Genomic DNA, 26707 nt, shown 5'->3' on the forward strand with positions numbered 1-26707 from the left:
TGCAATGATCATACACCCTTACCCCACCACCTAGATACTTAAGAACTGCCTAGGGGAAACTGAGGCACCCCCACACTATTCAGAGGAAACATTAAGAACAGTCCCACTTCGTCACAGGAGGAACGCAGGGAACCCCAGGGCTGGGGTCTGAGCTCCCTGCCCCCCAGAAGGACTTGACTGAGGGGTCCTGGTTGTGCCCACAAGCTCTGTTTTGGACTGTGTTCCTGTGGTGCAATAAACCTTCTGTTTTACTGGCTGGCTGAGAGTCTCAGGGAATCGCGGGAAGAGGGGTGCAGGGCCTGGACTCCCCCCACTCCGTGACAGGGCCGCGCCGGGGTGGGGCTCAGCCTGGGCGCAGCAGGGCCGGGCCGGGCACAGCCAATGCCAGGGACACTTGTCGCGAGCGACAGGTTCGTTCTCGGCTGGCTACGCAGAGCACGATGGTGAAGCTGAGTGTGTGAGACGCACAGAGACTGTCTGAGTTTTATTAACGCCGCGATCAGTGCGAGCAAAGTCACAAAACTAGGGAGACAAGATCTGCACCACGAACGCTCACAGGTCCGCGGGCCGTGGGTTCCCCTTCTGGGGAGAAAAGCGCTCAGGGCATCACCGCCCTGCCGGCCCGAGATCCCCCTGAGAGCCGGGTTTGGTTCCCCACCTGTGGCTATGTCTTGGCCACGTGCCCACGTTTGCCGTTCCTGGGGCTTGGACAATGGTAAGTGTTTGCACGGCTGGAGGGCTCCCTGCGGCGCAGGTGAGGGGTCTGGCTGCATAAAGCTCTGGCCGGGTTGCCAGTCCACCCCAAGCCCTGGGGCTCAATCTTCTGGCCCCAGGCTCCTCACTCAAGCTAGGGTTTGTTAGCGTTCACGTGGCCCTGTGCGAATGCGGCCACCAGGCGCCCTCCAGCCACACCCGGCTGCAGGTCCCTGCGAAGCCCATTGCAAAAGGATCTTGCCCTCCCTTCCCGTCCTCCTACCTGCAGAGCAGACTTTGTTTTATTTGTGCGGATTTAACAAGCAGGGGCTGGGGCAGGGGGGCAGGCAGGAGCCTCTGGAAGCTGGGGAAATATTTGCACGGCAGCGTTAATTTTAACAAGCAGCTGAACTCGTTCTAAGATGTAAATGATAATTCAGCAGATCACCTGAGCTCGGGGCAGGGGCAAAGGCTGACGTGTGCATGCCCGAGGGTGCCAGGCAGGGAGGAGCAGGGCCCAGCCGGCCCCAGGCGACGCCTGGCCCGAGCGCTGGCTCCCAGCAGAGGGGTCCGCGGGGATCGGGGGGGGTCCCAGCCCAGGAACTGCAGCTGCGCAGGGCGTGTAGAGAGACAGCTGAGCAGAGAGGAAACCACACCCCGCCCACGCGCCGGACGCAGCGAGGGGCCGGGGACACGGGGGCGAGAGGGGACACAGGCTGTGTCCCTGCAGAGAGCTCCTGCCGCGGCCGGCAGCTCAGTCGCTCCCCGGAGCAGCAAGGGCAGGAACTGGCTGCTGGGAGGCCGGCGCGCGGGATGCCCACGGGCCGAGGGGGGCACTGGAGGCAGGGACAGCGCTGCGGGATGGAGAGCCATGGTGCTGCGGGCCGCGGTGGGGTCCTCCTATCGGCTCCGCGAGGAGATCGCCTCCCGAGCCCGCTGGAACGTCTGACGCAGGGGGTCCCAGATCCGCTCCGTCGCCTGCTCCACCATCTGTGCACCGGCCACGGGGGAGAGCAGCGTTAGTGCCCAGAGGGAGAGACGTGGGTCGCAGCTCAGGGCCCTGTCTCCACAGGGGCCAGGCCCCCCGGCGGTCTAGGGCTGCTTACAGGTGCTGACTCCAGCCCAGGGTGTCTCTCTGGACAAGGTGCTATGAACAAACTCCTGGGGGTCGCTTCTGCCCGTGTGTGAGGGTGATGCCCCCCCATCATATCACTGGGGCAGGCCCCGTTTTTCCTGTGCCTTCCCGGGAATGTCTCTCAGGACACCCGAATAGTCCCGGCTCTTCGCCCCGTGCAGGAGCCTCTGGCCCTACCAGCGCCTGGTCGGGACGAGGCTGCACGGAGCGAAACGGGCTCTGGGCTCACCCCAACCCCCTGCCGTCCCTGGGAACGAGGGGTGAGGGGAGGACGTGTCAGACCCAGTGCAGACAGGGCCAGAGGGGTCCGTGTTAGCCAGGGGACCGATGCTGGGGCCAGTGCTGGGCACTCGCTGAGCAAACTCAGCCCTCACCTTCCTCGGCCGGCTGCCGGTGTCGCAGCAGAGCCAGCCCCCCATGGCCATGGCCAGCAACAGTGACGCTCGCAGCATCCACAGCATGACCCTGAGCCCCATCTCCAGGCCGCCAGCTGTTGGGGACGCACACGTCAGAGAGACCTCCCGGTTGCTGCCCTCCCTGCTCCTCGGCGCGACCCCACCACCAAGCCCCACGACTGCCAATCCCCAGGGGACCCCAGTGCCCACCGACTCCCGGGTTCTCCGGCCCCCGACCCCAGCTCCGGGGGTATCACACGGACACACCCTCGGACTCCCCAGGGACCTGCCTGCCCCAGTGGGAGCCACCCCCGGGTTACGTATGGCCCTGGAATGAGGGAGTCCGGAGTCTGGGGACCAGCGCTGGGCCTGACCGAGGGCCAGTTATGGGGCAGAGGGAAGGGGCTGAGTCAGGGCTGGGGACGTACCGGCTGTGACGAAGTGGGACGAAGTTAAGGAAGTATGGGCTGGATGAATGCACTACAAGGTGGGTAGAAAGCTGGCTAGATTGTCGGGCTCAACGGGTAGTGATCAATGGCTCCATATCTAGTTGGCAGCCGGTATCAAGTGGAGTGCCCCAGGGGTCGGTCCTGGGGCCGGTTTTATTCAATATCTTCATAAATGATCTGGAGGATGGTGTGGATTGCACTCTCAGCAAATTTGCGGATGATACTAAACTGGGAGGAGTGGTAGATACGCTGGAGGGCAGGGATAGGATACAGAAAGACCTAGACAAATTGGAGGATTGGGCCAAAAGAAATCTGATGAGGTTCAATAAGGATAAGTGCCTTTGTGGTGTTCACCGACGCCTCAGACACGGGACTGGGGGCGGTGTTAATGCAGGAGGATGAAAAGGGGGAGAGACACCCCATCGTGTACCTGAGCAAGAAGTTGCTACCCCGGGAGCAACACTACGCGGCCATCGAGAAGGAGTGCCTGGCCATGGTGAGGGCCCTCAAGAAACTAGAACCCTATCTCTTCGGGGGGACACTTCACCGTCTACACCGACCACTCTCCCCTGACCTGGCTGCACCAGATGAAAGGAGCCAACGCCAAGCTCCTGAGATGGAGCCTGCTCCTGCAGGATTACGACATGGACGTGGTCCACGTGAAGGGAAGGGCCAACCTGATAGCGGATGCGCTGTCCCGGAGAGGGGGCCCCGAACTTCCCCAGGTCACTGGTCAGCGTGACCCCGCTCAGTTCAGTCTCAAAGGGGGGAGAGATGTGACAATGTGACTCAGCAGGGAGGGGGGAGTGTTGACCTGGGAATGTGCCCTGGGGAGGGGAGACCTGAGAGCCTGTCACCTGAGCCAGGAGGGGGACGTTGAGGTGACACCTCTGCCCAGGAATGTGAACAGAGGCTGGAGGAGGGGGCCTGCTGGGGGGGTTTAGTTTCAGTTTGGGGCTGGGTGGAGGAACACAGGGAACCCCCGGGCTGGGGTCTAAGCTCCCTGCTCCCCCAGAAGGACGTGACTGAGGGGTCCTGGTTGTACCCACAAGCTCTGTTTTGGACTGTGTTCCTGTGGTGCAATAAACCTTCCGTTTTACTGGCTGGCTGAGAGTCTCAGTGGATCCCAGGAAGAGGGGTGCAGGGCCTGGACTCCCCCACACTCCGTGACAACCCCAACTTCGCAGTCAGACGTGACTCTCCGCCAGCCAGGGAAACAGGAGGTTTATTAGTCGACAGGAACATGGTCTAACACAGAGCTTGTAGGTGCAGAGAACAGGACCCCTCAGCTGGATCCATTTTGGGGGGCAGTGAGCCAGACAACCCCGTCTGCCCCTCACTCCTTGTCCCCAGCCAGCCCCAAACTGAAACTCCCCCCAGCCCCTCCTCCTCTGGGCTTTGTCCCTTTCCTGGGCCAGGAGGTCACCGGATTCCTTTGTTCTCCAACCCTTTAGCTCTCACCTTGCAGGGGGGGAAAGAGCCCAGGCCATCAGTCACCAGGAGACAGAGTGTCGGCCATTTATGTACCCTGGCCCTTTGAGACGAAGTGGGACTGTTCTTAATGTTTCCTCTGAATAGTGTGGGGGTGCCTCAGTTTCCCCTATGCAGTTCTTAAGTCTCTAGGGGGTGGGGTAAGGGGGTGTGATCGTTGCAGAGCCCTAGAGGGCAGGTGTGTGCAGGGGTCTGGACACAGAGAATGGCCGACACCCTGTTTCCAGCCCCCCCGCCCCGCCCGAGGTCGGGCCCCCTCGCCACCCAGCCCCCCGCCCCGCCCGAGGTCGGGCCCCCTCGCCGCCCAGCCCCCCGCCCTGCCCGAGGTCGGGGCCCGGGTGCCAGGTGCTGCACACGCAGCGACACACAGAGCAAGGACCAGCCGCTGCCCCCTGGATCTTGCCAGCTCCATGCGTCTGACACGGAGGCTTCGCCCCCTGCCCTTACCACGCTGCCGGGAGCCGGCCGCCAGCCGCAGGAGGGTGACCCACAGCACCAGGCGCATCGCGGCCGAGCGCCCGCCCCACACGCAGCCCCCGGGGAGGGGCTGCCCCGGCCCTGGCGACGCCCGGCCGGGGGAGCGGCGACGCCTGCCTGAGTCTGCAGCCAGCCTGGCCCGACAGCTCCCCCCGTGGGGCCGGCTCCCGCTGCCCCCTGCCCGGCTGACCCAGTGGGGCCCGCGCACGGCTCTGAGCCCAGGGGCCCCCGGGGGCAGGAAACAGGCGGGAGGCAGTGACCAGCGGACGAGCTGTGGGCTGTGATGCGGAGATGGGCGCATGGCAGGAAATGGCAGCGAGAGCTGGGGGGAGGCAGGACTACCCAGCCCCCGCCACCCCCCAGCCCCACACAGCCCCACCTAGCCAGCCCCACAACCCCAGCCGGCCCCATCTACCCAGCCCCATCTAGCCACACAGCCCCATCTAGCCAGCCCCACACACCCCCAGGCACCCAGCTCCCCACCCCCACAGCCCCAGCCAGCCCCCCTGCCCCCACCTCACATCCCCATCTACCCAGCTCCCACCTGCCCCCACACTCCCAGCTCCACCCCCACAGCCCCATCTACCCAGCCCCCCACCCCCCAAGCCAGCTCCCCGGCCCCACACCCCCATCTAGCCCCCTTCTCGCGGGCTCTGGTTTCTCTGGCCCCTTTAAGGGCGGCCGGCTGGAGCTGGCTCCACGCCAAGGCCGCGTTTAGAGACAGGACTCGCTGAGCCAGCATTGGGGGGGCGACACAGGGGGACCCAGGGACAGGGGCCTGCAGGGACGGGCACGGGGGGACGGGGGGACGGCTGGCCGGCCAGGCCCTTGCAGAGGGACGGGCAGGGGCCGGCAGCGACAGACGGACGCAGGGAGGGACACAGGGACGCAGGGCCCAGCAGAGACTGACGGCCAGACAGACAGACAGAGGGACGGGCAGGGGCCGGCAGGGACAGACGGACGCAGGTGGGCCAGACGCCCCCGGCCAGCTGGAGGCTCCATGGAGGGGACGTAAGTGCCCCCCTCCCCCACCCCAGGCTGTCCCCAGCCCCAGCCATGGAGCTGAGTGGGGGGGTGAAGAGTTGGGGGGTGGGGTTTGGGGGCCAGACCCCTGACCCCCCCCACACCTTTACCCAGCCAGCAGGGCGCTGAGCGGCAGGGGGGAGCGGCGGGGGGCTGATGCTTGGGGGGCCGGAGCCCTGACCCCCGTCTCCCCCCAGGGCCCCTCCCCGGGCGGCGTACCGAGCGGCCATGGTGCTGAGCGGGGCGGGCGACGCCTTGGGCTACCGGAACCAGCGCTGGGAGTACTGCCCCTCGGGCCCCCAGATCCACGCCGAGCTGGCCCAGCTGGGGGGGCTGGGGGGCATCCAGGCCGCGCTCCCCGACTGGCCCGTCAGCGACGACACCGTCCTGCACCTGGCAACCGCCGAGGCCCTGGCCACCGGTGAGGGGGACACAGGTCTGGGGGGCACAGATCCGGGGGGAAATGCGGGGGCACAGACCCGGGGGGGGAGAGAAAAGGGGGGGGGTGACGGGGCTGCCCGTGGGAGCCCGCTGAGGCCACTCAATCAGGGTGAACTGCGAACAGACCGGGGCAGACAGACCCCACACGCCGGGGGACATCCCGGGACCTAGGGTCCCCCAGCCAGCCCGAAGCAGCCTCTGTCCGGCCCCCCGGGCACCAACGCCGTCCCCCTGACCTGCCGGGCCTCCGGCCTCCGTCCAGACACCTCTGTCGGGGGGAGGAGGGTTGGCAAAGAAAAGCCGGAGAGCTGGGGACGGGGTCGATCCCCAGACAGGCTCGAGTTCCCTTCTTGAGGGCAGAGACGAGCCTGGAGCGGCCAAAAGTCCGTTTGGAAACAGTCCAGAGGTTACAGCCCAGCGTCCACACTCAGGGCGACTCCAGTCAGCGGCTGGGGGTCTCAATCCTTACGGCTCAGGGTCTCCCCTCCTGAGCCCCAAGGCAGACCTGCGCTGAGGAAGGATCGTGTCCCAGGGTCCGGAGACATTTCCAGCAGCCTCGCGGCCTGACTTCCCTTCTCCCAGACAGGCTGGCAATTACCCCGGGGCCACTTACCCATCACCAGTCCGGACACAGGCCACCACAACCCTCCCAGGGCCCAGACAACGACCCGGGTCGCTCCAGCGTCCTCCTCAGTGTCCATATCCCTCTTGGGATCCGAGCCCCCGCCATCACCGAGACTCGTCGGCTCCCAGCCCCGAGCGCTCAGCCCGTCTCGCTCCCTCGTCTTCACCTCCATCCCTTCCGAGCACGGCTCCGGTCACCTGGCCGGGGGCCTTCCATTACCCTCCGAACGCCCCAGGGGCGCAGACCCGGGGGCAACGGGGGGCACCGGGGCGGGGATAAATCAGGGATCAGGTTGGGCCGGTTAGCTGGACCCAGAGAAGTTGGGGTGTAGGGGGAGGAAGGGGACTGGCTGGGGGTCCCTGTGGTGGCTGGGGCGGCCCCAGACTGACCCCTCTCTCTGCCCCCCAGGACTGGAAGGGGAGCCCTTGCTGCAGGAGTTGGCGCGAGGCTACGTGGCAGCCATGGGAGACATGGAGGGCAGGAAACCCGGCCCCACCAGCATCCTGGGTAGGGTAGAGATGCCCCCCCATGCCTGGCACCCCCTGGGCACTGGGCCCCCCCCATGCCCACCAACACCCAGCCTGCAGCTGCCTCCTGGGGCCCCCTCCACTGCCCCGCCCAGCTGCCCCATGTGCCCCCCCGAGCCCAGCAGCCCCCGCAGCCCGCCAGCCCCACACGCCTGTGACATGGGGGGGAGCATGGGGGGGAGCATGGGGGGGTCCCCAGGACATGTGGGGGGGGGGTCGTGGGCTGTGCATACCTGGGCCGGGCTTGGGGGGTGCTATTTCAGGGACTCTGCGGGGTGCCCGTGTGACCCCCACCCTCTCTCCCTCCAGGGACGTCCCAGCTGCGCCCGGGCGAGCCGGCCGGGTACCGGATCCCCTTCAACCCCAACGCCACCGGCTGCGGGGCCGCCATGCGCTCCATGGCCATCGGGCTCAGGTGGGGGCCGGGGCCCCCAGGGGCCATGGGGCACCCCAGGGAAGGGGGTCGGAGCTGGGGGCATCAGGAGGAGACTGGGGGGGGTCAGGACAGAGGACAGAGCGTCCAGGAAGATGGGGGCTCTGGGTCTCGGGGGTCTGGCGGCTGCATGCCAGGGGGGGGCTGGGGGGGTCCAGTGTCGGAGGGGCACCGGGCTGGGGGGCATGACCCTGCACTGCCCCTGCCCCCCCAGGTACCCGCGCCCCACGGAGCTACCGACCCTGATCCGGATCAGCGTGGAGAGCGGGCGCATGACACACCATCACCCCACAGGTAGGGGGCACGAGGGGCTGGCACTGTCCAGGGGGCTGGAGGGGAAAATAGTCTCACACTCCCACCCCTGGCATCCCCCTCCCCCTTGCAGGGGGCAGCCCCCCCATCTCCCAGCCCCCAATGCCGTGCCCCATTGCAGGGGGGTGGGGCACAGTGTGGGAGGCCATCCCCCCGCCCATCTCCCATTGGGGGTTTATGGAAGGGCTGTGGGAGGTCCCAGCCCCCGATGCCGTGCCCCGCTGCAGGGAACTGGGGGGGTCCTGCTCTGAGCGGCGGCTCTGGCCCCAGGCCCGGGGATGGGGGGCAGGGTACCGGGGGCTCCGTGCGGGGCCCTGACGGACCCTTGCCCCGCTGCAGGGTACCTGGGGGCGCTGGCCTCGGCCCTGTTCACGGCCTACGCGGTGCGGGGGCTCCCCCTGGCGCAGTGGGGGGCCGGCCTGCTGCAGACGCTGCCCCTGGCCCAAAGCTACGTGCGGGACGCGGGCGTCGAGACGGAGCCCAACCTGGGCGCCTGGGGGTACTTCCCCCAGAAATGGGCCTGGTGAGTGGGGGGGGCGAGGGGGGGGCGCAGACCCCCGGGCGAGTCTGGGGGGGCCCAGCCCAGGATGGTGTATGGGAAAGGGGGGCGCAGACCCCCGGGCGAATCTGGGGGGGCCCAGCCCAGGATGGTGTATGGGAAAGGGGGGCCACAGACCCCCGGGCGAGTCTGGGGGGGCCCAGCCCAGGATGGTGTATGGGAAAGGGGGGCGCAGACCCCCGGGCGAGTCTGGGGGGGCCCAGCCCAGGATGGTGTATGGGAAAGGGGGGCGCAGACCCCCGGGCGAATCTGGGGGGCCCAGCCCAGGATGGTGTATGGGAAAGGGGGGCCACAGACCCCCGGGCGAGTCTGGGGGGGCCCAGCCCAGGATGGTGTATGGGAAAGGGGGGGCGCAGACCCCCGGGCGAGTCTGGGGGGGCCCAGCCCAGGATGGTGTATGGGAAAGGGGGGGCGCAGACCCCCGGGCGAGTCTGGGGGGGCCCAGGCCAGGATGGTGTATGGGAAAGGGGGGCGCAGACCCCCGGGGGGGCCAAGCAAGGTGCCAGGCGCAGGGCGGGGGACAGGAAAGGGGGGCGAGGCCGGGGGTGGGGTCGGCGGCCTGGTCTCATCCCTGCCCCCGCAGGTACCTGGCTGAGCGGGGCCTGGCCGAAGGACACGGCCCCCCGCGGTTCCCCCCCCGCTACGGCCCGGCGGAGCGCGACGGCATCTACCAGACCTTCAGCCTGGAGGGCTGGGCGGGGCGCAGCGGGCATGACGCCCCCATGATCGCCTACGACGCGCTGCTGGGCTCTGGCGACCGCTGGGACGAGCTCTGCAGCCGGGCCATGTTCCATGGGGGTTAGTCCGGCCACCCCAGAGCCAGCCGCATCCCCGGCCACGCCGCCACGCCCCAGAGCCCTGCCACGCCCCAGAGCCAGCCGCATCCCCGGCCCCGCCGCCGCGCCCCAGAGCCCTGCCACGCCCCAGAGCCAGCCGCATCCCCGGCCCCGCCGCCGCGCCCCAGAGCCCTGCCACGCCCCAGAGCCAGCCGCATCCCCGGCCCCGCCGCCGTGCCCCAGAGCCCTGCCACGCCCCAGAGCCAGCCACATCCCCGGCCCCGCCACCGCGTCCCAGAGCCCTGGCACGCCCCAGAGCCAGACACATCCCCGGTCCCGCCGCCGCACCCCAGAGCCCTGCCACGCCCCAGAGCCAGCCGCATCCCCGGCCCCGCCGCCGCACCCCAGAGCCCTGGCACGCCCCAGAGCCAGCCGCATCCCCGGCCCCGCCGCTGCGCCCCAGAGCCCTGGCACGCCCCAGAGCCAGCCGCATCCCCGGCCCCGCTGCCACGCCCCAGAGCCCTGCCACGCCCCAGAGCCAGCCGCATCCCCGGCCCCAACATGCCCCAGAGCCCTGGCACGCCCCAGAGCCAGCCGCATCCCCGGCCCCGCTGCCACGCCCCAGAGCCCTGCCACGCCCCAGAGCCAGCCGCATCCCTGGCCCCAACATGCCCCAGAGCCAGCCGCATCCAAACTCTGCTCCCTGTATAACCAGCCCCCTCTGTCCTGTCCCAGAGCCATTCACATGCTGATCTTCATAAAACAAGCCCCTGCGGCCATGGGGAGGGCGCCTCCCTCTGGCTGCTCCGGGGACAGACGCCCCCCAGGTCCGACGCCCCCTCCTGCTGCTGGCCCGGGCGGCCGTGCAGTATCCGGCCTCGGGGCTGGTGGGGAACCCGGCCGAGCCCCGGGACCCAACTGGCTCCCGCCCAGGCCTGCACGGTCCCAATCCTCGGTCCTGCTTCGCCAGCATCAGGCTTTCCCCCACCCCGTCCTCTGGGGGCGCCCTGCCAGGGGGCTGCTGGTTCCCCACGGCTTCCTCTGGGGGCGCCCTGCGGCTGGGGAGGGACCGCGGCTGCCCCTGCCGCCCGCACTCAGCTCACCCTGCACCTGCTCCTGCCCTGCGGGTGCGGGGCTCCAGCCTGGGCCAAGCCGGCCAGTCCCCCCGGCCCAGCGACCCTGACCCACGAGGTGAGCGGTGGAGTGAACCTCCCAGCACACACCATTGCCAGCACCCCGCCCCAGAGCCAGCCGCATCCTGACCCCGATGCCAAGTGTACACAGCTCCCACCGCCCCACCCCAGACTCAGCTGCATCCCAGCCCTAAGGCCAGTATACAGAGCTCCTGACGCCCCGCCCCAAACCAGCCACATTCCGGCCCCCATGCCAGTAAACACAGCCTCCCGCGTCCCGCCCCAGAGCCAGCCGCATCCTGGCCCCGATGCCGGTATACACAGCCCCCCGCGTCCCGCCCCAGAGCCAGCCGCATCCTGACCCTGATGCCAAGTGTACACAGCTCCCACCGCCCCACCCCAGACTCAGCTGCATCCCAGCCCTAAGGCCAGTATACAGAGCTCCTGACGCCCCGCCCCAAACCAGCCACATTCCGGCCCCCATGCCAGTAAACACAGCCTCCCGCGTCCCGCCCCAGAGCCAGCCGCATCCTGGCCCCGATGCCGGTATACACAGCCCCCCGCGTCCCGCCCCAGAGCCAGCCGCATCCTGACCCTGATGCCAAGTGTACACAGCTCCCACCGCCCCACCCCAGACTCAGCTGCATCCCAGCCCTAAGGCCAGTATACAGAGCTCCTGACGCCCCACCCCAAACCAGCCACATTCCGGCCCCCATGCCAGTAAACACAGCCTCCCGCGTCCCGCCCCAGAGCCAGCCGCATCCTGGCCCCGATGCCGGTATACACAGCTCCCTGCCCCACAGCCCCACCTATACACTGTGCCCTGCCCCACAGCCAGCCGCATCTCAGCCCCAGTATACACAGCCCCCGGCACCCTGCCCCAGAGCCAGCTGCATCCCGATGCCAGTATACACAGCTCGTGGCCCCAGAGACTCCTCCACTCCCCTTGGCTCTCTCACCCCGCTTGACCCCAGCCAGACTCTCCCAGCCAGGGCAGGGCCCAGGGCAACCCCCTGACCTCATTCTCCTTCCCGGCCAACCTCCCTGCCCCCTCCAGGGACTGAACCCCCCCAGACCTCCCCCACAGCTGGGGCATGGCAGGTTAATTGGCCCCGTCTGACCCACATTGACCCACGCAGGGCTCATGTGGGGCAAACAGCCCATTGCAGGATCCCTGGGTGTCCCGCCCCCACCCCAGAGGGGCCCCATCCCAGCTCCGGGCAAGGAGCTGCCCCGCCCCGGGGGGCCCCTGGGTGCCCTGCCCCCCCCAGGGGGGCCGCGTCTCACCTGTGCCCATCTCCCTGCAGGAGACAGCGACTCGACAGGCGTCATTGCGGGGTGCTGCTGGGGGCTGGCGTACGGGCTGGCCGGGGTCCCCGAGGGGAATCACCGACACCTGGAGTACCGGCAGCGCATGGAGGCAGCCGCCGACCGGATCCACACCCTGGCCTGGGGGGAGAGCGCCCCGTGAGCGGGGAGACCCCCCCCCGAGCGCCCCACTCCCCCGGCACTGGCTACTGCTCTCAGCCCGGACACCTGGGTTCTTTCTTAACCCCCCCTCCACCCCCCCAGCCTCTGACACCCCAGCCTCTCACCCTGCACTCAACAGCCAACCCCACCGCAGGCCAGGGCTGGATTTGGGGGGTCCCCCATTCCCCAGACATGTGGGGGAGGGGCAACAAATTCCCATCCCCCCCAGTGCACCCTCCTGGCCCCCCATGAGCCACAGGGCCCCAACCACTAGCACCTCCTACTGCTGCCTCCAGGACCTCAGGGTCCTGCCTCCAGGGTCTCCTGGGTCACCCTCCTGCCTCCTGCCTTCCCGTGCCAGCAGGGGTCATTTCGGGGGGGCCCGGGGCCCATGCCAAGGAGCAGGCACCCCCGGAGGCTGGGCGAGGCCGGCATGCAGGGGAGGAGTGGCTGGAACCCAGGAGTCCTGATCCCTGCAGCGCATCCCTGATCCCAGCACTGCCTGCCAGGGAAGGGCCCTCCGAGCCCCCCATGTCGGCTGCCTGCTGTGCTGTACCCCCCTGGCCCGGCTCCGCAACCCCCCTGGGGCCACCTGCCCACAGGCCTTTTGCCCCCAGGCCCCGGCTGCTGGGGGCCAGCCCACCAGGAACCCAGGCCCCCCTCTGCTCCAAGGGCTCTGCCCCCAAACCTGTTACAGCCTCCCCAGGGGGGCCTGCCACCCCCAGTGTTGTGCTCAGCCCCGCCCCACCCGGCTGGGCCCCATCAGCCATTAACCCGGCTCCGATCAGCACGCGACCCCGCTGAGGTCACTCAATCAGGGTGAGCTGCGAACAGACCAGGGCACAGACCCCACACGCTGGGGGATATTCCAGGACCTAGATTTCCCCAGCCAGCCCAAACCAGCCTCTGTCTGACCTCCCCGGGTACTCAGGAGTCCAAACACCACAGTTCCCGTAACGTGCCCGGCCTCAGGCCTCCATCCGGATACCCCGGACAGTCTCTACACCAACGACTAAATGGACACAAATTTGACATCAGGAATCATAACATTCAAAAACCAGTCGGAGAACACTTCAACCTCCCTGGTCATTCAATAACAGACCTGAAAGTGGCAATTCTTCAACGAAAAAACTTCAAAAACAGACTCCAACGAGAGACTGCAGAACTGGAATTAATTTGCAAACTGGACACCATCAGATTAGGCCTGAATAGAGACTGGGAGTGGCTGGGTCATTACAAAACCTAAACTTAATTTCCCCCTACTGTTACTCACTCCTTCTTGTCAACTGGCTGTAATGGGCCACTCTCTTACCACTTCAAAAGTGATTTTTCCTCCCATGGAATCCTGCTGTTAATTGATTTATCTCATTAGACTGACCTCCCACTTGGTAAAGCAACCCCCATCGTGTATTTATACCTGCTCCTGTATTTTCACTCCGTGCATCTGATGAAGTGGGTTCTAGCCCACGAAAGCTTATGCCCAAATAAATGCGTTAGTCTCCAAGGTGCCACAAGGACGCCTCGTTGTTTTTGCTGCTACAGACTAACACAGCTGCCCCTCGGAAACCTGTCGGATGTGATGACGATTACAGAAAATCTTCTCTCATCATATCAAAGAGAAGGTCCTCCCAATCCCAAAGGATCAGCCACACACCCAGGTCCAATGATAACTTAGATCTTACCCCAAATACAGGCTTACAGCCAATTCTTACTAACTAAACTAACATTTATTAAAAAAGAAAAGATCGATACCCAGACAGGCTTGAGTTCAATTCTTGAGGTCCAGCAGAGACGAGCCTGGAGCAGCCAAAAGTCCGTTTGGAAACAGTCCAGAGGTTACAGCCCAACGTCCACACTCAGGGCGACTCCAGTCAGCGGCTGGGGGTCTCAATCCTTACGGCTCAGGGTCTCCCCTCCTGAGCCCCAAGGCAGACCTGTGCTGAGGAAGGATCGTGTCCCAGGGTATGGAGACATTTCCAGCAGCCTCGAGGCCTGAGGAAACACCCGGCTTGACTTCCCTTCTCCCAGACAGGCTGGCAATTAGCCCGGGGCCACTTACCCACCACCAGTCCGGACACAGGCCACCACAACCCTCCCAGGGACCAGACAATGACCCGGGTGTCACGGAGTGTGGGGGAGTCCAGGCCCTGCACCCCTCTTCCTGGGATTCCCTGAGACTCTCAGCCAGCCAGTAAAACGGAAGGTTTATTGCACCACAGGAACACAGTCCAAAACAGAGCTTGTGGGTACCCCCAGGACCCCTCAGTCAAGTCCTTCTGGGGGAGCAGGGAGCTTAGACCCCAGCCCTGGGGTTCCCTGCGTTCCTCCACCCAGCCCCAAACTGAAACTAAACCCCCCCAGCAGGCCCCCTCCTGCAGCCTCTGTCCACATTCCTGGGCAGAGGTGTTACCTCCCCATCCCGGCTCAGGTGACAGGCTCTCAGGTCTCCCCTCCCCAGGGCACAGTCCCAGGTCAACACTCCCCCCTCCCTGCTGCCTCACATCGGGTCACTCCAGCGTCCTCCTCAATGAATCAAAGCCGTGGTAATAGACAAGACTCGTTTGCTGACACCACAAGGCCTGAGCACACAGCCCCCTTCTCTCTCTCACAAGGCCGGCTGCATTTCACAGCTCTCTCCATTGCCATCTCTTCCTAACCAGTCTCTAAAGTTCGGCCAGGGGTCAGGTCAGTCTGGGAGATAATTAACTTTTTCTGGCCCTGTCACCTTTCAGTGTGATATTATATTACACTCCTAACGCCACTCCTCTCCACCCCACCAAGTCCTTGAGGGCTGGGAGTGAACCCAGGAGTCCTGGCTCTCAGCCCTCCCTGCTCTAACCACCAGACCCCACTCCCCTCCCAGAGCCAGGAGTGAACCCAGGAGCCCGGGCTCCCAGCCCTTGTGCCAGCTAGCAGATGTTGGCAGGGCGGATTTATTCAGCAGCTGTCCTGGTTGGGATGGTGATAGGTCGTGGGGGTGAGGATAATCCCCTGACGTGGGAGCAACTATAAACCCCCACCCCAGCCTGGCACAGCCGCCCCCTCCTCTAGCCACGGCTCTGGCTCCGGGGCGGCAGCCGGCACCATGCAGAACGCCCTGGGGCCCGCCTGCATCTTCCTGCGCAAGGGCATCGCCGAGAAGCATGGGGTCAGACACCTGGTTCTCTGTGAGGGGAGCAGGGGGGCTGGGAGCCAGGACGCCTGGGTTCTCTCCCCAGCTCTGGGAGGGGAGTGGGGGCTGGTGGGTTAGAGCTGGGTGGGTGCGGGGAGCCAGGACACCTGGGTTCTCTCCCCGGCTCTGTGAGGGGAATGGGGGACTGGTGGGTTAGATCTGGGAGATGGGGAGCCAGGACTCCTGGGTTCTTTCCCCGGCTCTGGGAGGGGAGTGGGGCCTGGTGGGTTAGAGCTGGGGGAGGAGGCCGAGAGTCCGGACACCTGGGTTCTCTCCCCAGCAGGACCGGGCTGGGTCCCTGAGTGTGTCTCTTTATTCCAGCACCGGGAGCTGGGAGCAGACGAAATTGAAGGTAAGACGCCCATGGGAGGGGAGTGGGATCTAGCGATTAAAGCAGGGAAGGAGGGGTGGGGCTGTGAGCCCGGACGCCTGGGTTCTCATTGCAGCGCAAAGGGGAGAGGGGTCTAGTAGGTCGGTACACAGGTGCCGGGACGCAGGAGCCCCCCGTACTAGCCCCAACCCCAGAGGAACACAGGTGCTGCAGGAATCCCAGGTCTCCTGGGTCCTGGGCTGCGGTGGGGAGCGGGCAGCACTCCTGGGTTCTCCCCCCCAGGGGCTCAGGGCGGCGGGTTCCCCCCCACGGAGCGGGCTCAGCATGGCAGGGGGGACTCAGCAAGGCAGGTTCCCCCCAATGGAGGGGGCTCAGGACAGTGTGTTCCCCCCCACAGAGGGGGCTCAGCACAGTGCTCAGGGTGGCAGGTTCCCCCCCATGGAGGGGGCTCAGCCCAGCGGGGGGGCTCAGCCTGGCGGGTTCCCCCCCGGGGGCTCAGGGTGGCGGATTCCCCCCCACGGAGGGGGCTCAGCACAGCAGGGGGGCTCAGGATGGCAGGGTCCCCCCCATGTAGGGGGCTCAGCCCGGCGGGGGGGCTCAGCCCAGCGGGTTCCCTCGGCAGAGCTGCGCGAGGCCTTCGCGGAGTTCGACAAGGACAAGGACGGGCTGATCGGCTGCAAGGACCTGGGCACCCTGATGCGCTCCATGGGCTACATGCCCACCGAGATGGAGCTCATCGAGCTCTCCCAGCAGATCAACATGAACCGTGAGCCAGGGGCTGCCCAGGGGATGGGGGCGGGGCTCCGAGCAGGGGGGGGGCCCAGGGGATGGGGGCGGGGCTCCGAGCAGGGGGGGGCCTAGGGGATGGGGGCGGGGCTCTGAGCAGCGGGGGGCCATGGGGATGGGGGCGGGGCTCCGAGCAGGGGGGGGCCTAGGGGATGGGGGCGGGGCTCCGAGCAGGGGGGGGCCTAGGGGATGGGGGCGGGGCTCTGAGCAGGGGGGTGCCCGGGAGGGGGCGGGGCTCTGAGCAGGGGGGTGCCTGGGAGGGGGTGGGGCTCCTAGCAGGGCAGGGCTCTGAGCAGGGGGGTGCCCGGGAGGGGGCGGGGCTCCGAGCAGGGGGGGGCCTAGGGGATGGGGGCGGGGCTCTGAGCAGGGCGGGGCTCTGAGCAGGGGGGTGCCCGGGAGGGGGCGGGGCTCCGAGCAGGGCGGGGCTCTGAGCAGGGGGATGCCCGGGAGGGGGCGGGGCTCTGAGCAGGGGGGGGCCCTAGGGGATGGGGGCGGGGCTCTGAGCAGGGGGGTGCCCGGGAGGGGGCGGGGCTCTGAGCAGGGCGGGGCTCTGAGCAGGGGGGTGCCCGGGAGGGGGGCGGGGCTCCGAGCAGGGGGGGGCCTAGGGGATGGGGGCGGGGCTCTGAGCAGGGGGGTGCCCAGGAGGGGGCGGGGCTCTGAGTAGGGCGGGGCTCTGAGCAGGGGGGTGCCCGGGAGGGGGCGGGGCTCCGAGCAGGGCGGGGCTCTGAGCAGGGGGGGTGCCCGGGAGGGGGCGGGGCTCCGAGCAGGGGGGGGCCTAGGGGTTGGGGGCGGGGCTCTGAGCAGGGGGTGCCCGGGAGGGGGCGGGGCTCCAAGCAGGGCGGGGCTCTGAGCAGGGGGGTGCCCGGGAGGGGGCGGGGCTCCGAGCAGGGCGGGGCTCTGAGCAGGGGGGTGCGGCTCCGAGCAGGGCGGGGCTCTGAGCAGGGGGTGCCTGGGAGGGGGCGGGGCTCTGAGCAGGGGGGGTGCCCGGGAGGGGGCGGGGCTCCGAGCAGGGCGGGGCTCTGAGCAGGGGGTGCCCGGGAGGGGGCGGGGCTCCGAGCAGGGCGGGGCTCTGAGCAGGGGGTGCCCGGGAGGGGGCGGGGCTCTGAGTAGGGCGGGGCTCCAAGCAGGGGGGGCCTAGGGGTTGGGGGCGGGGCTCTGAGCAGGGGGTGCCCGGGAGGGGGCGGGGCTCCGAGCAGGGCGGGGCTCTGAGCAGGGGGGTGCCCGGAAGGGGGCGGGGCTCCGAGCAGGGCACCCCCGTCTGACACCAGCCTCCTGTTGCAGTGGGGGGCCGGGTGGATTTCGAAGACTTCGTGGAGCTGATGACACCCAAGCTGCTGGCCGAGACTGCTGGGATGATTGGGCTGCAGGAGATGAGGGACGCCTTCAAGGAGGTGAGGGAGAGAGAACCCAGGTGCCCGGGCTCCCAGCCCCCGGCTCTAAGCCCCCTCCCAGGGCCAGGAGAGAACCCAGGCGTCCAGGCTCCCAGCCCCCGGCTCTAAGCCCCCTCTGTCATGGAGTCCCTGGGCGATGCTCTGGACCTGCTCCCTCCGGAGCCGGGCAGGACTCTGGGGCAGTCTCCTCTCGGGGAGCAGCCTGTCTGCAGGACACACAGCTCACCCGGCTCCACCTTCCTGGGTCTGACCTCGGAGCATTCAGCCTCCTCTGCCCCTCCGGGCGCTTCCCACAGCCAGTCCGCCCAGGCAGGGTTCTGGGGAAGCCAGAGGGTCCTGCCCCCCAACTCCGCAGTCAGACGGGACTCTCAGCCAGCCAGGAAAACAGAAGGTTTATTAGACGACAGGAACATGGTCTAACACAGAGCTTGTAGGTGCAGAGAACGGGACCCCTCAGCTGGGTCCATTTTGGGGGGCAGTGAGCCAGACAACCACGTCTGCCCTTCACTCCATGTCCCAGCCAGCCCCAAACTGAAACTCCCTCCACCCCCCCCTCCTCTGGGCTTTGTCCCTTTCCCGGGCCAGGAGGTCACCGGATTCCTTTGTTCTCCAACCCTTTAGCTCTCACCTTTGTGGGGGGAAGGGCCCAGGCCATCAGTGGCCAGGAAACAGGGTGTCGGCCATTCTCTGTGTCCAGACCCCTGCACACACCGGCCCTCTAGGGCTCTGCAAGGATCATACACCCTTACCCCACCCCCTAGATACTTAGGAAATGCCTAGGGGAAACTGAGGCACCCCCCACACTATTCAGAGGAAACATTAAGAACAGTCCCACTTCATCACACCCTCCCAGGGCCAGGAGAGAACCCAGGCGTCCGGGCTCCCAGCCCCTGGCTCTAACCCCCCTCCCAGGGCCAAGCGAGAACCCAGGCGTCCGGGCTTCCAGCGCCCAGCTCTAACCCTCCTCCCAGAGCTGGTATAGAACCCAGGCATCCTGACTTCCAGCCCCCACCCACCTGAGCCGGGGATAGGACCCAGGAGTCCTGACGGCTGCTCCCCCCCGCCCCCCTGCAGTTTGACACCAACGGGGACGGGGAGATCACACTGGACGAGCTGCAGCTGGCCATGCAGCGTCTCATGGGCGAGCGGCTCACCCTGCGCGAGATCAGCGACGTGGTCAAGGAGGCCGACATCAACGGGGACGGGACCGTCGACTTCGAGGGTGCGTGGGGCGCCCGGGGGGATTGTGGGTAATCTGCCCCCCTGGCTGGGACCTGAGCCGTCCCCCATGGGGGCTGAAGGGACAGGGCCGTATCCTACACCCTGTGGGCTGGGGCGCCTGGCAAGGGACTGTGGGTAATGTGCCGCCCGGCCAGAGCCCACGTGGCCAGCGTGGGTCAGGCCCCATGGCCCTGGCAGGGATGTGGGCTGGCGTTGGAGGGTCATGGCCTGCCAGCTCTAAGAGGGGACTGTGTGTGACTTGGCGTGAGTGGCGCAGGTCTTCCTGGGGGCTGGGATCCCCTGGGGGGCGGCTCCGTGGGGCTGGGATCCCCCACCCCAGGCATCAGTACTAATGGGGTCTTTCCCCTGCAGAGTTCGTGAAGATGATGTCACGCTGAGGGGACTGAGCCGCCCCGAGATCAGAGACTGACCTTGGCGGGGGGTCGAGCCCCAACTGGCTGTCGAGACACCACCACGAGTGACCCCCAAATCACTGCCTCCAGTCCCCCCCACCGTCCCTACCAACTATCCCCCGACCCTTCCATGCCTTCCCCCACACCATGTCCCCCCAGACCTCCAGCCCCCCCCATCGCTCGCACACCTCCCCCTGCACTCCCCACGGCCCTTCCCTTCCTGTCCCTCTCCTCTGCCCCACGGCTCTCTGGATCCCACCATCCCCCCAGCTCTCCTCCCCAGGCCCTTCCATCACAGACACGCAGCCCTTGTGTACAATAAAAGCCGTGCGTTGAACCCAGGCACCCGAGGGAGGCTTTCTTGGCCAAGGGATCACGCTTACAACCCGGCAGCGGGACCCGGGGGGGCCAGCCAGAGCGCAGGGCGAAGGGCTTAGAGATGATAATCACAGCCCGTGGGGACAACATATGGATGGGAATAACCGGCTTAGCGTGGGTAGCTGGGGGGGCAGGGCTGGGCTGGCAGGGGCTGCGGGTCGGGAGGGAGGGGCACCGGCAGGGCTGGGGGGCAAGGCTGGGCTGGCAGGAGCTGCGGGTCGGGAGGGAGGGGCACCGGCAGGGCTGGGGGGCAAGGCTGGGCTGGCAGGGGGCTGCGGGTCGGGAGGGAGGGGCACCGGCAGGGCTGGGGGGCAAGGCTGGGCTAGCAGGGGCTGCGGGTCGGGAGGGAGGGGCACCGGCAGAGCTGGGGGGCAGGGCTGGGGTAGCAGCGGCTGCGGGTCGGGAGGGAGGGAGGGGCACCGGCAGGGCTGGGGGGCAGGGCTGGGCTAGCAGGGGCTGCGGGTCGGAAGGGAGGGGCACCGGCATGGGGGTCCCGTCCCCCTGTCCTCCCCAGGCGAAGCTGTCTGTCATTAGAGGGTGAGATTAAATTGCAGCTTCAGCTCCAATCCTGGGAGCTTTTAATCCGGAAATATCGTTAAATGAAACGAGCAGCCGAGCTGGATAATCCCCCCGACGCCCTGGGATTGCTCCCCGCACCTGGGTGGCCTGGGGCTGAGGGGGCTGGAAGGCTGAGATCGGGGCGGTGGGAGGGTCCGTGTATCTGTGGCACTGCAGGAAGATGGACGTACCCGCAGCCCCCTGCCAGCCCGATCTCGCTCCCCAGGGGTCCGCGCCGCGCCCGGCCCGAGGGGGCCCCCGATCTCGCTCCCCGGGGGTCCGCACCGCGCCCGGCCCGAGGGGGCCCCCGATCTCGCTCCCCGGGGGTCCGCACCGCGCCCGGCCCGATGGGGCCCCCGGTCTCGCTCCCCGGGGGTCTGCGCCGCGCCCGGCCCGATGGGGCCCCCGGTCTCGCTCCCCGGGGGTCCGCGCCGCGCCCGGCCCGAGGGGGCCCCCGGTCTCGCTCCATCCCCAGTGACGTGAGCAGTGGGATCCAATGCCCTGTGGCGGAGTTAAGGCCCTTGGGCTGAAGGGTCAGTTCACCCCAGGGCCCGGGCCGGGCTGCTGGCTCAGATTCAGGCCCCGATCCCCGGTGCTCTCACACCCGCTGGCCCTGCTCCCCAAGGCAGACCACGGAGGCTGGGACCCTGCAGAAGCAGGTAGCACGTAGGACAGTGGGGGCCCCCCATACACCGTGTGTCTCCCACTGTGAGTCCTGGAGAGAAGTGGGGGGAAGTGCTGGGAACTCCAGTGCAGGTCTGTGACCCAGGACTCCTGGGTTCTTTCCTGGGCCAGGGCCTGGAGGGCTAGAGCAGGGGGCCTGGGAGCCGGGACTCCTGGGTCCCAAGCGGCTCCCTGTGATGTTGTCAGAGGGTGGGCTCCAGCCGCTCGTTAGCGCTGATTGCAGCAGGGTGTGGCTGGGCAGTGCTGGGGGAGGGGCTATATCAGTCCCCTGTGGAGGCCAAGCAGGGAGCTAGGAAGCAGGGGAGGGGGTTTCCCTGGGGTGCAGGGTATCTTGCTCTGCTGGGTGCCTAGGGCCCCCCCCGGGTGAGCTCTCTGCACTGCTGCCCCAGCCAGGCGGGTCCCTCCTCTCCCTGGGCCGACCTGCCCCCTCAGCCATGGGCGAGTCCCCTGTGCGGGTGGAGGTGCTGACCCAGGTAAGGGGGAGGGCTTTGGGGGGTGACCTGTGCTGGGGAAGGAAGTGGTGATCCCTGAGGGGAGAGTGTCTGGAGAAGGGGTGACCCCTGGGCTGGGGGACCCCTGAGGATGCACAGCTGTGTCTGGGGCAGAAAGGCTCTGGACTGTGGGTGGGTGACCTCTATGGGGGTGACCCTAGGTGCTGGTGCCCCTCTAACCCCTCTCTTCCCCCCAGCTGCAGCACCACGGCATCCCCGCGGAGCAGATCACCTACCCTCGCGTCACTCTCTCCGCACCCTGGCGTCTCTGCGTCCGGCATAGCTCCCCGCAAGACCCCGCCGGGGCCCGGGTCACCCTGCTCGACCTGCGTGAGCCCCACGGCCCAGCCACCCGCAGCTGGCCCCTGCACCAGGCCCAGGGCGCCCTGGCCCACCCCAGCCAGCCCCTGCTGGCCCTACGAGGTACAGGAGGTCTCGAGGGGGCAGTGGGGCCAGACCCCCAGGCCAGGGAAGAGGGAGGGAGGGGTGTTCCGGGCTGACTGGTAATGGCATCCGCTCCCCATGGAGGTCCTGGCCTGACCCTCAGCCCCATGTCCTCACTGCACAACAATGGGGGTCCTCACCTCACCTCCCCCCTGGCTCAATTGACCCGCGTGGGGCTGGGCCCCGGGGCTCTGCCCCGTCTCGGCCCCGGGGCTCTGACCCGCCTGGGCCCCCAGCGGGCCGTGTGGCACAGGTGTTCGACGTGGCACAGCGCTGCCTGCGCTGGCAGTGGACGTTTGCCCACCCCCTGGAGTTCTGGGCGTGGCTGGAGCCCGAGACGCTGGCACTGGTGACGGAGAAGGAGGTGTTCCACTGGGCCCTCAGCCGTGAGCACGCTGCCGGGCACCCCCCGCTGGGGAGCTGCTGGGCGCCCTGGGAGGAGGGTGGGCTGGTCAATGGGGGGGCTAGCCTGGGGGCCTTGTGGGGGGGGCTGGTTGGCATGGTTGGGGGGCAGGCAGGGGGTGCCACGGGAAGGGGGGGCTGGTGGGCGCGGGGGGGTTGGACAGGGGGTGTTGTGGGAAGGGGGGGCTGGTCAGCATGGGGGGGGTTGGACAGGGGGTGCTGTGGGAAGGGGGGGCTGGTTGGCACGGGGGTGCCACGGGAAGGGGGAAGCTGGTCGGCGTGGGGGGGGTTGGCACAGGGGTGCTGTGGGAAGGGGGGGCTGGTGGGCGCGGGGGGGTTGGCACAGGGGGTGCTGTGGGAAGGGGGGGCTGGTTGGCACGGGGGTGCCACGGGAAGGGGGAAGCTGGTCGGCGTGGGGGGGGTTGGCACAGGGGTGCTGTGGGAAGGGGGGGCTGGTGGGCGCGGGGGGGTTGGCACAGGGGGTGCTGTGGGAAGGGGGGGCTGGTTGGCACGGGGGTGCCACGGGAAGGGGGAAGCTGGTCGGCGTGGGGGGGGGTTGGCACAGGGGTGCTGTGGGAAGGGGGGGCTGGTCGGCGTGGGGGGGTTGGCACAGGGGGTGCTGTGGGAAGGGGGGGCTGGTTGGCACGGGGGTGCCACGGGAATGGGGAAGCTGGTCGGCGTAGGGGGGGTTGGCACGGGGGTGTCGTGGGAAGGGGGGGCTGGTCGGCGTGGGGGGGGTTGGCACGGGGGTGCCGTGGGAAGGGGGGGCTGGTTGGTGTGGGGGGGGTCGGGCGGGGGAAGGGCTGTGGGGGTGGGCGGAGGGCTCTCTCAGCTCCTAACTGGAGCCTCTACCCCCCTGGGCCGGCAGGCCCGAAGCCGCGGCACCAGTTCCGGCGCCATGAGCAGCTGCGGCGCACGGAGGTGGTGGGCTACCGGCGGGACGCCAGCGGGCTCTGGCTGGCGCTGTCCACCCTGGGCCTGGACCAGGTAAGGGCCTCCCCTCGCTTGCCGCCCCCAGGATCCCCGCGGCCCCTCTGCCCGGCTGACCCCGCCTCTCTCCCCAGAAGGGCCAGGTGGTGGGGCTGACCCAGCTGCACTGGCGGGGGGGGCGGCTCTCCCAGGTCATCGAGGCCCAGGCGGTGGGGCTGCCCCGGCACAGCTTCTCCAGGAACCCCCACCCCTCCTCCGCCCTGCTGGCCGCCGTCCGGCACGGCACGGAGCGCAACGGGCAGGTGCGTGGCAGGCTGGGGCGGGAGTGGAGGGGGGCTGGCTCCCGGAGGGTGTGGGTGGTGCCTGGGTGGGTGGGAGTGGAAAGGTGGGGCGGGCGGGGGGCAGGCAGGTGACAGACGGGGTCTGGGGAAGGGCTGCATCCGTCTGACCCCCCTCCGCCCCGCTCTCTCTCAGTTCCACGTGGTGGAGCTGGGCCCCCACCAGCCAGGGAACGCTGCCCTGCTCAGTGCCCGATCCAGCCTGGCCTTCAAGGGTGCCCAGCCCGGGGACTTCCCCAGCGCCGTGCAGGTGAGCAGGGTGTGGGGTGGGTCCCTGGGAGGGAAGGGAGGCTCTCTGGGGGTAGGTGGGTTGCTGGGGGTGCCTGCCAGCAGTGTGGGGCTCTCTGCGCGTGCGTGACCCCAGACCCTCCCCTCCCCTCCCCGCAGTTTGCCCCGCGGCTGGGCCTGGCACTGGTGCTCACCAAGCACGCCCTGCTCTTCCTGGCCGACGTGGAGACCGCCCAGCCCCTGCACCGCGTCCAGCTGGCCTGGGACATCGTCTTCGCCACGGTGCCCGACCCCCCCCGGCACGGCCTCGTGGGGGTGTGCCGCAGCGGCAAGGTCAGCCGGGGGGCAGCCTGCCCTGGGGGGGAGGGGTCCTGCCTTGGGGTGTGGCTGTGATGGGGGCACAGGTTGGGAGGTGAGTGCCTGGGGGTGTGGCAGAACCACCCAGCTCCAGCCCCTGACAGCCCCTCTCTCCTTCCCTGCCCCCCTCTGCAGGTGCTGTCCGTCTCGCTGTGCCCAGACCCACTCCTGCAGCTGCTGTCGCGCCGCCCTGCCAGCCTCTATCTCACCCAGCGCCTGCTGCAGCTGGTGGGGCGGGCGCCGGGCCTGTGCAAAGTCAGCCCCCCAGCTGAGCCAGCCATGCCAGGGGGCCAGCCCAGACTGCAAGCCAGGGGGCTGGGGAGCAGGTGCTGGCAGGGCAGGGCAGGGGGGCTCTGTCAATAGTGTAACTCGTACTGTGCAGGGGTGGGAGGTGTCTGGCGCTGAGCTATGAAAGCAGGGGCCGGCCTGAGTCTCCCGTCAGCCCCAGGGCCTGGGAAAGGGAGGAGTCGGCCCGAGGTTCCCATCAGTGGGGATGAGGATGTGGTGGGGATGATTGGCACCTGTCTTGGGGGGCTGGGGTAGGAGACCCTCTCTGCAGCTCTCCTGTTACTGACTGGGGGGGCCCCCCCAGCTGCAATGTCCCTGCATCCTCCTCGGTTTTACAATAAACGGAAGAAGCAGGAGCCCTGGGCTGAGGCTGACCCCCAGCATCCAGCTGTGTGGGGGATGGGAGGGTGGGGATGTGTCTCTGGCTGGGAGTCCTTGGCCGGGGGCTCTGGCTAGATGCTGGGGGCGTGGGGGGGTGCCCTCTCATTGCACACAGCCCCCGGCTCTGGCCAGGCTATTTATTAGTGAACGAGGGGGTGGCAGATCTTGGCCATCTATCTCTTAGAGGGAGGCCCAAGCCCCCTTCCTCCTGCACCCCAGCTGTCCTGGTGCAGGGGCACGGTGCCACTCTCAGCTGCTGCGTGGGGCCAAGCTGTCCTCTTCTGCCGTGCTGCCCTAGACGGGGGAGCTGGGGTTAGTGGAGGGTGGCAGGGCAGGGGGAAGGTCCCCTTGCTGGGTGAGAGGGGCAGTGTCCCTACCTGCTCTGCTCTCTGCCCGCCGGCCGCCTGGCCCTGGCATCTCCCGTGCCCTTCAGCTCGTCAATGATCTCCTGCAGCAGGTCCAGCCTGGGGAGTAGGGGCGGGTTAGCAGGGAGGTAGGAGTGGTCCAGCCCCCCCCACAGGGTGTTCCCCACAGCTGCTGCAGCAAGTAGTGGCCGGCTCTCTCAAGCCACCCCCCTCCCCCCACGTTACACCCACTCTCCAGCCCCAGCACCCCTCACCTCCCTGCTACCTGCATGCCTCAGCCTGCAGCTGGGGCTGCTGGGTAAAACGTGGACCTGAGCCAAGGTCAAGCATGTGCACCCAATAGGGTGCTGCTCCCCATAACGTGTGCTCTAGGGTGGTTCTCCTTGGGGGACTGCAGCAGAGGCTGCTGGGTAAAATGCTGAGGGGAGCGCTGGCCTCTGCTTCCCACCCAATGCAGGGCTCCCTGGCCACTCACGACTGCAGGGTGCCAAAGGAGCTGTCCAGGGCGGGTTCATGGGCTGGCTTGGAGCATCCCAGGCCCTGCAGACAGACAAGGGGGGGGAGTCTGTGATGGTGGCAGACCTGGGGGGGGTTGTGGGGGGGCCCCTCTCCTCTCTCCCTTACCTGCTGCTGCTCCTGCGTTCGTACCCAGGCAGAGAAATCGATGAGGGTCTGCAGGGGACGACCCTCGGGCCCCGCACTGGCCCTGCTGTGCTCACCTGAGGAGGAGGGACCCGGTCAGTGTGGGACTCTGCCCTGGCCCGTGGGGGCTGCAGGAGTCAGTGGGGGAGGAGGGGCCCCAAATGGCGGGAGGGCGGGTGCTGGGCAGGCCTGGCAGGGGGAGGGTTAATAGCCATGGGGTGGGGGGCCAGCACTGCTGGGCAGGCACTGTGCTGCTCCTTAGTGCTGTCAGCCAGGCACCCCGGGATCCCAAAGTTGGCAGCGAGAGCAGCATGGCTGGGGCTCCGGGAGGGGGGCTGCCTGCTACCCACCATCCACAAAGCTCGGTGGAGCCCAGCCAGGGGAGACCCACCTGCTGTGCTCTAGTTGGGGGAGGCTGGGAGAAGTGTGACTCACCTGCTGGGGCCATGCGTGGCCGGCCAGACCCTTGCAGGGCCCCCAGGCTGCAGCATGCCTGTGGGGCCCCTGCTTGGCCAGCCCCACGCCTGCCGCAGCAGGGCCGGGCCGGGAGCGCCCCCTGGAGGCTGACAAAGTCCTGCAGGGCCTGGATGCCAGAGGCAAAGCGGTGCTCCAGGGTTTCCAGCGAAGCTTGGGCTTGATCGAGCAGGCAGGCCGAGGCCTGGAGGCTACTCACACAGGGCAGGGCTGGGGACCGGGCCGGCTCCTATGGGTAACACAGCCGGCGTTAGATGCTGGGGATAGGGGTGTAAAATCTGACGTCCTGACAAACTCAGTTAATACACTTTACCTACCCCTTAACGTTACCAGTTAGCTATCCCCTCAATGTTAACATATCTTTTCTCCTGTTGTAAGAGCACCCCAGCTCACAACTTCATTACAACCATTTGTAACTAACACACACATCAAGCCTCTTTACGCTTGTTTTCCCCAACACCCACAGCTTTATGCACCACAGAGGTAGGTTTATT

General features: G+C 67.8%; 2 protein-coding genes and 1 long non-coding RNA gene across 5 annotated transcripts; 2 read left to right on the forward strand and 1 right to left on the reverse strand.

The window, feature by feature from the left end:
* Positions 1-478: 478 nt before the first annotated feature.
* LOC144930615 (uncharacterized) lies at positions 479-26260 on the reverse strand. Of its 2 annotated transcripts, XR_013635884.1 has the most exons (5): positions 26175-26260; positions 25722-25816; positions 25110-25196; positions 2203-2318; positions 479-1683 (listed from the first exon to the last, which is right to left on the reverse strand). It is a non-coding gene; the product is annotated as an uncharacterized LOC144930615 (long non-coding RNA). The 2 variants fall into 2 exon arrangements; XR_013635885.1 differs by lacking the exons at positions 25722-25816; positions 26175-26260 and adding an exon at positions 25573-25641.
* LOC140912251 (ADP-ribosylhydrolase ARH1) lies at positions 5560-13447 on the forward strand. 2 transcript variants are annotated; one of them, XM_078853053.1, is made up of 8 exons: positions 5560-5651; positions 5861-6084; positions 7138-7236; positions 7566-7671; positions 7904-7983; positions 8341-8524; positions 9144-9358; positions 11777-13447. In XM_078853053.1, exons 1-8 carry the CDS (start codon positions 5641-5643, stop codon positions 11938-11940), a joined length of 1083 nt encoding a protein of 360 aa, XP_078709179.1. In that variant the 5' UTR covers positions 5560-5640; the 3' UTR covers positions 11941-13447. The 2 variants fall into 2 exon arrangements, with proteins under 2 accessions (XP_078709179.1, XP_078709180.1); XM_078853054.1 differs by lacking the exon at positions 7138-7236.
* On the forward strand, positions 14292-19586 carry CABP5 (calcium binding protein 5). Its single transcript, XM_073346399.2, has 6 exons — positions 14292-15087; positions 15433-15463; positions 16065-16208; positions 17510-17619; positions 18694-18841; positions 19213-19586. Exons 1-6 carry the CDS (start codon positions 15025-15027, stop codon positions 19236-19238), a joined length of 522 nt encoding a protein of 173 aa, XP_073202500.1. The 5' UTR covers positions 14292-15024; the 3' UTR covers positions 19239-19586.
* Positions 26261-26707: the final 447 nt, after the last annotated feature.

Source organism: Lepidochelys kempii, chromosome 6 (assembly GCF_965140285.1).
Source record: "Lepidochelys kempii isolate rLepKem1 chromosome 6, rLepKem1.hap1, whole genome shotgun sequence".
Classification (NCBI taxonomy): Eukaryota; Metazoa; Chordata; order Testudines; family Cheloniidae; genus Lepidochelys; species Lepidochelys kempii.